The sequence below is a fragment of the Sceloporus undulatus genome, chromosome 6, assembly GCF_019175285.1.
Source record: "Sceloporus undulatus isolate JIND9_A2432 ecotype Alabama chromosome 6, SceUnd_v1.1, whole genome shotgun sequence".
Taxonomy (NCBI): domain Eukaryota; kingdom Metazoa; phylum Chordata; class Lepidosauria; order Squamata; family Phrynosomatidae; genus Sceloporus; species Sceloporus undulatus.
The window spans coordinates 114,043,946-114,051,422 of NC_056527.1; the positions used below are offsets into that span (position 1 = coordinate 114,043,946).

Here is a 7,477-nt window from a genome sequence, read left to right on the forward strand (position 1 = left end):
GTTGAATAGCAAGGCCTCAGGGGGTCTATTTAATCAGTGATCCATTTTCTGCTGGGAAAACCCCTGACCCTGAGTGATGTTCATTTGCATGTGCTATTTTTGGTGTTTTTCAGGACTGGTGGCCAAACTTTGTTTACTTTCAGGCTTTCTTCTTTCCTGTTGAACTTGTCCAGATGTTTGTGGATTTCAACAAATTTATTTATTTATTTATTTATTTATTTAATGACTCATCTTTCTTCTAATATGGGATCACTACTGGGAGAACAAGTTCTAACACCATATGAGTAAAAGAGACATATTAGTTGCTGCTAAATACCTATAGTTCTAATCAATAAAGATGGGACCCTCACAACCACATATATCCAAAATGTTTGTATAAAATAAAATGAAACTAAATAAAATAGTCTTCATTCCAGGGTGCCAAGGCAGTGTGACTGCAGCGGATATTCAATTCTTCAGACTGAAAGCATCAATAATGGATATTAATAGTTCTGAACAATAATGATTTAAAATGCCTTGTTTTATTTTCTATTCCACAGTCATATGAATTGGTCACAACATGGATATATTTTCATAAACACTGAGTAAAATTAACTGAACTGATATATATGATAACTGAAGACAGCTTGAGTAAGCCCCGTTTCCATTACATAGACAAGAAAAGGAAAAGAAATGTGTCAGTGAGTTTACAGTGTCAAACATATATAGCTACTTAAACTTAAATCTCATGGGTTCAACGGAGCTCTTCACGTTTCCTCCTAGTTAGTTGTTCCTTGTTGTTCAGCTCCGGTCTCAGAAGAATAATATAACATTTGGGAGTAAAGATACAAGCCAGTAACCCAGCACCGGAGGCTAAGATAGAGAAAATCTCCACAGCTACCATGTACTTTCCCTTTACACTCAAATAGGTTGGGACAAAGGTCAGCCAAACACTGCAGAACATCAGCATGCTGAAGGTGATAAATTTGGCTTCGTTGAAGGCATTTGGCAGCTTCCTGGCAAGAAAAGCCACTGTGAAGCTGATGATGGAGAGGAGTCCCATGTAGCCCAGGACCAGATAAAACATGATAGCAGACCCTTCCTTGCATTCTACTGTGATCTCTTGGCTTTGTGACTGCATGTCCAAATCTGGAAAGGGAGGAGAGGTCCCCAACCACACCATGCAAATGCTTGCTTGAATTAATGAACAGCAGAGAATGATGGAACTGGCCAGTCTTTTCCCCAACCACTTCCTCATACCAGACCCTGGTTTTGTGGCCATGAAAGCAACAACCACAGTGATTGTTTTGGCCAACACACAAGCAACTGCCACTGAAAAGATTATGCCAAACGCAGATTGCTGAAGAAAGCAGGTTACTTTCCTAGGTTTTCCAAGGAAGAGGAAAGAACAGAGGAAGCAAAGCAGGAGAGAGATGAGAAGTGTGTAGGTGATGTCCCGGTTGTTGGCTTTGACTATGGGTGTCTCTCTGTGCTTGATAAAAATTCCTAATACTGAAGCTGTCACTATAGAAAAAGAAAGAGCAATTGAGGCCAAACTAATGCCTACAGGGTCTTCATAAGACAGAAAACTTGTCTTCTTGGGAATGCATTGACCATGATCCCTACTTGGATATTGATTTTCCGGGCATTTGACACAGTCAACCATATCTGAAAAAAAGGAACAACAACAAAAAATTAAACTGTTAATCAATATTGAAAGCATTCCATGTTCATAACATTCATACATATGGAATCCTGGGACCTGTAGTTTCACAAGCCTTCTCTGCTCAATGCTGGTCCCTCAAAAGGCTGCAGACCCCAGGATTCTGTAGGTTCAGTCACTTCCATTAAAATGACATCAAACTGCATTGTTTCTACAGTGTAGATGCACTGTGGGCAAGGATGTGACTGTCAAACACACATTCTTACAGTGCTACAACACTTCACTATTTAGAAAGCCTTAAGCCATTTTTCAGGTATCTTATTTTCTTAAATCCTACTTCTGTTCTTCTGAAACCCTTCAGTGTTCTTGCCTATAGGGACATGTTTAAGGTGTGTCCTGAGATCATATAAATTACCCAAAACAACAAGTGGGAGAACTGGATCACCAACATCATCAACAAGATCATACATCAACAAGAACAATGGCACCTGTTCTTGTTACATTTTTAAGACTTGGGTTTTTTACAACTATCTCTATATTGTCCATCATTCTAAATAGTAGCTAGGAAATAAAATATGCCTCTTTTTGATATCCCTCCAAATAGAAATGCTGATTGATTACAAATGTTCAGGCACCTAAAAAAAACATTTTTAGATTTCTAAAGACAGCAAATGAAGCATGAACGTTTGGATTTCCAATTTGTGACTTCATGTAAAGAAAATGTATAAGATCCACCTATCCTCTACAGAGGATAATATCAACAAGCTTTTGACCAACAGTTCTGTGCATGCTCTAACATGGTTGTTGTTGCTGTTGTATGCCTTCAAATCATTTTCAACTTATGGTGACCCTAAAGAGAACTTATCATGGGATTTTCTTGGCAGGATTTGTTGAACAGTTTGCCTTTGCCTTCCTGACGTTGAGAGGGTGCGACTCGGCCAAGGTCAGCCAGTGGGTTCCTATGCGCAAGTGAGGATTTGAATCCTGCCCTCCTGTATTATATTCCACTGCTCAATACACTACACCACACTGGCTTCCTCTAATGTGTTAGCACTCATTAAGTTATACTCTGAATTCATATCGTATGTCGAACATTTTGATTAATCACATACCCTTCTGGTTTGAAATCTTTCCATTTGGACATGGAGTACAATCATAGCAGCAAAATGCATCACCTTCTCGCTTTTTCTTCTGATAACCAGGGTGGCAGGGGTCATTGCATAATGAAAGAGGGATGCCCTAATACACATAAAGGGGTAGCAAAGGGGAGAGGAATTTAGGAAAGAAAAAAATAAGCTGACTGCCGAGGGATAAATAATGAACTATTCGTTTTTTCAAGAGTGTGGCAGGTCTTATTTTTTACACTCTATTGGGAGATTATTGCACACCTCCGGTGCCTGACTTACCTCTTCCAAATTGGAAGCTTATGGGCCCCAAATTCAGCACCAGAGGAAATGGAAGCCATTCTGAGAGAAAAGTCCACGTAATAAAATCAGCCTAACCTCTGAATTTGAGGAAAATTCAGAAGAGGTAAGTCGGACACCAGAAGCGGTGTGATAAAGTCCTTGGTTAGATGATTAAAGTCCCTAGAAATCAGGGACTTGAATCACAGAAAATGCAATGGTTTATTAGTTTCTCATGGGGAAAAAATTATGAGAATACCTCCATCCTATCAAAGTTTAATCAAGTTATGGAAAGCCCTGAGTTATACAGGTATTTCACGTGAAAAGAATATATGACATTTTCAATTTTTTAATAGGTATGATCATTTGTCACTTTTCTGTTACATTACCCTTTAACTTTGTCATATAACAGATGTCACCTCTTTATTATTGAGATTGGCCAGTCATGATGAGGTCAGGTTATGCAGAAAATAGGGGTGAAAAAAGCCCTAGATCTGGTGGAGTCACCCATTTTCAGGAAGGAGGACTCCCCAAGAACATTACATGAACCGTACCTGGTTATACTGTCTTGGCCATGTGATTATATTCTCATTAATGGTTAGTTCTTTCCCTTCAGGAGCCTTGAGATCCACTCTTCCAGCTTTTACTCTCCAGAAGGATGCATTTGGAAATGTGACCACATTCATAATGTCAAAGCCACCTTCTATTTCCTTCCCTTTATTAAAGGACACAGTTTCTCCAACAGAGTTGTTGAATGACATGCCCTGAAGAAATCTATGTAACTTATTGAAAGAGAAAAGGGTACATACTGGGCTAAGAACTTACTGCAGTCTTCAGCTGCAAAGCATTATCACCTTCCCTTTACAATACAGTCACACACACACACACACACACACAGCTAGTCAGACAAATCAGTTATTTTGCAGTAAGAAGCTGTATTTTTAAAATTACAGTTTATCTTTCCCAGGCTCTAAGTACAAAAGGAAAAGTAATTTTTAAACAGTTGTTTATTTGTTTGTTTGTAATAAAAAGTGTAAAACATATGATAGTATTCTTTTAAAACTTTTAAAACAACCTAACAGCCATCCTAAAATGCAATTTTAAACCAGTTCAAATAGAACAATTTCAAAAAGTAAAGGCCATGCAGAACACCACTGTTTTGGTTGCCCACCAGAAGCTTAGAAGAGATGGGTGTCCAGCCAAACTTCCTCGGGTAAGGAGCTCCACAGTTGGGGGCTGCCACAGAGAAAGCACAGTTACTGTATATACTGATGTATAAGTCTAGAAATTTAGGTCAAAAATTGACCCCAAAAAACTGACTTGACTTATCCACGGGTCAATGTAAGTATTGTATTCTTATTCTGTTTTCTACTGTACTCTTATTTAAAAGAAGGAACCATTTCCTGATGAATAGCAAGAGTATAATATGTGAAGCACTGACCCCCTCTACTCTCTCATCCATCCAATCTTAAGAATAAGCACATAGAGTTATGTCTGCTGGAATTTTATAAATTCTTTAACATTGTTTTGCTTTGCTTCATCCTTTAGATCCTTTGCTATATGCCCCTAAATTTTACCCTCGACATCCATGGGTCATAGCAAAATCCATAATTTTGGACCCAAAACTTGCCCTCGACTTATGCATGAGACCGACTTATAGTCAAGTATATACGGTATGTGTACTCATCAACCTGATTTCACAATGTGTTGGGACACACAACAGGGCCTTTGCTGAAGATCTGATGAGAGGAGATGCTCTTTCAGATATCCTGTATTCTTAATTATCCTTAAAACTCCTTGAAGATCTTGAGTTGGAGAATCTGCATTCAATAAGATTTCATCCTGAGTAAATGGTATCGGTCATGATTTGGTTTGGTAAAATTTAATGAGCATCATTTTTGACAGATGAAGGATAATAAAATTTATGGGAATAGCCATCTCTTTAAGGAGTGTATTGACATTCATTCAGGAGATCAAGATATACAAATTATTGATTTTTAGAAGTTCCTCTTTCAGCAATCCAGTCTGACTGATTCAGAGGAACCGAATGTCTCAGCAATTGGCACAGTAACTCTCTTACAGAGGATTAGACACCGTGGTGGATTATATTTTGCTATTTTTTTCAAAAAATGGATCTAGGAAAAGACTTATATTAGGATTTATAACATGGGAACTTCACATAGGAGATTATTGCACAGCAATTTATTAACCCAACGACACCCCACCAAGATGCAGATGGGTTCCAGGATGCAGGCAAGTGTTATCAAATGTAATTCACCACCAATTCCATCTGCTGAGTGCAGCCCGGCTGCATCCTAAGTCCCAGGTGCACTTCAGAGGCCGCTTTTCAAAGTCGGAAAGCTTCCAACATTGAAAAGCAGCCTCTGAAATGCACCGAGGGCTTGGGATGCAGCTTGGTTGCACTAAGCCAGTGAAATCAGCAGCGAATTACATGCAAAAATACCTGCTTGCATCCCCAGACTCTAGCTGCATCCCATTGGAGTGTAGTTGGGTTAAATGACTGTTCAATAATCTCCATAATCTGTTCAATGAAAAAGTATACAAATAAGTTTCGTTAATGTTTGTAAAAATTGCACACACGCGCACGCGCGCGCGCACACACACACATTTATTTTATGTATCTTGCAATGCATAGAATACATTGGAGCAACTATCCAGATCTTACACAGTATAGAATTTATTTATTTAATTGCCATCCTTTTTCTGGTTTTGTAATGATTAGCACGTGGGCAAAATAGAGACAGAATTTCATTCTACATACAGGTATTACCTGCCATGGCTGGAGATCCTGGAGTAAAACTGTTCTGACTCCTGTCATTGCTCTGAATTTGACTCTATGTTTGTTCATGAGATGAAATGCATGTGCTACAGCATAGACAGCATTATAGATACTGTAGCTGTGGCCAGTCATGCGCATTTCAAAAATAAGTTCAGGAAGTCTCTCCATTTTCTCCTCCCTTGTGCATATCTCATGGAAGTCCATTGGAACCATTGGACAATGAAACGAACAGCCAAAGGTATGCTCCCAGAAGTCCTCAAGAAACCCATCTCTTTCTGTCCAGCAGGGTTTAACAATCTGAAGAAATTTCTTAAACTCAAGAAGATCATAGGAATGAATTGTAAAGGCAATGGCCCCTTGGAAGACTTGCAGATCTGAGCCCATTTGAAGGCTTGTTAATGCAAACTCAATCTGGGCAGTCATAATCCAAACCCTTTCAAAAGATGTGGTTTTGTTGTAACCAGGAATTCCTAGAAGCATAAAATAACTCAGCCACATAATGGATAATGTTTCTCCATAAACAACAAATACATTGGCTTTGGTGCCAATGAAAGGTAGATAAATACTCAAGACCCCAGCATTAATTTCAAAGATGTTATTCAGCTGAACCTGTTGTGGGATTCTTGCTATGAAAGCTGAACAGATTTCATTTTTGGAAAGCAGTGGTTTTAGTTCTTTCAAGAAGTGTTCTCCACTGTCATCATCAACAGTAAAGAACCCGACCCATGTCCATCCAAAATGCTTAAGTAATCGAATGATACCTATGTATTGATGAGCTTCATTTGGGACCATACGATATAAAGAGTGGGGTTGTATAATCCAGTTTTCCTCTGGAGCAAATGAACCAAAAGTGAGCTGAAAGAAATATGAGTTATTTTTCAGACTGGCTGGATATAATGTCTGGTGAATATATGTTTGAGTGCTTTTTTGTGCAGTGACTACTCATCAAGGTAAAAGCCTGGTTCTAATATGCACATTTTAAAAACCCTTGAAATTCAGCTTCTCTTCTGTGTGAATGTCCTAAGTATGTGAAAATATGACACAGATTCTTGGAACTAGTGGAAATGAACCTATTACTAGTGATTAATCTTCCCCATTCCTTTTTGTCTCCCTTCCAAACTATTTATAATGCTAATCTCTATTTGGCTTTTAAACATTAGTCAAGACATTATTTTCCGGTGAAATACACATCTTCCCCTCCATAGATAATAAAACAAGAGCCAGGGATTATGTATAAAGCAAAATGATGCAATTCCTCCTGTCATCACAGCAATCTGTCTTCACAATGCAGGACCAAATCCCCAGTTTGAGTGAAGATTACCTTCACAACTTTAGGCCAATTCTACAACAAATCTTCCCTATCCTCCAATTAAACCAGTTTTTTTAAAAAATTACCTTTTGCCCCAGATTTTGCAAGAAAATCTGGGGCATTCCAGAGCAATGCCTGGTAGCTGTATACAAACACATCCCACTGTGACACCCACCGCCCCAGTGCCACCACCACAAGTAGCTCCCTATGAGGTCACAACAAGGCACCCAGCCACATGATTAACACTGGTTGCCTTGTTTCTCATGTCTTGGGGACACATATGTAGACAGTCACCCGGTGTCACTACAGAGTGAGGAGGTAAC

At 38.9% G+C, this 7,477-nt stretch overlaps 1 protein-coding gene across 1 annotated transcript; it reads right to left on the reverse strand.

Moving 5' to 3' along the window:
* Nucleotides 1-733: 733 nt before the first annotated feature.
* On the reverse strand, nucleotides 734-6,637 carry LOC121933919 (vomeronasal type-2 receptor 26-like). Its single transcript, XM_042473903.1, has 4 exons — nucleotides 5,837-6,637; nucleotides 3,600-3,827; nucleotides 2,755-2,881; nucleotides 734-1,647 (listed from the first exon to the last, which is right to left on the reverse strand). Exons 1-4 carry the CDS (start codon nucleotides 6,635-6,637, stop codon nucleotides 734-736), a joined length of 2,070 nt encoding a protein of 689 aa, XP_042329837.1.
* Nucleotides 6,638-7,477: the final 840 nt, after the last annotated feature.

What these genes read in the sequence shown, in the direction of transcription:
- LOC121933919 (XM_042473903.1), bottom strand. Translation starts at nt 6,637, where the DNA reads ATGGTCCCAAATGAAGCTCATCAATACATAGGTATCATTCGATTACTT. An exon ending in AGGATCTCCAGCCATGGCAG is followed by an intron (nt 3,828 to 5,836) that starts GTAATACCTGTA and finishes TCTTTCAATAAG; the next exon opens with TTACATAGATTTCTTCAGGG. An exon ending in GGCCAAGACAGTATAACCAG is followed by an intron (nt 2,882 to 3,599) that starts GTACGGTTCATG and finishes TATGTGTATTAG; the next exon opens with GGCATCCCTCTTTCATTATG.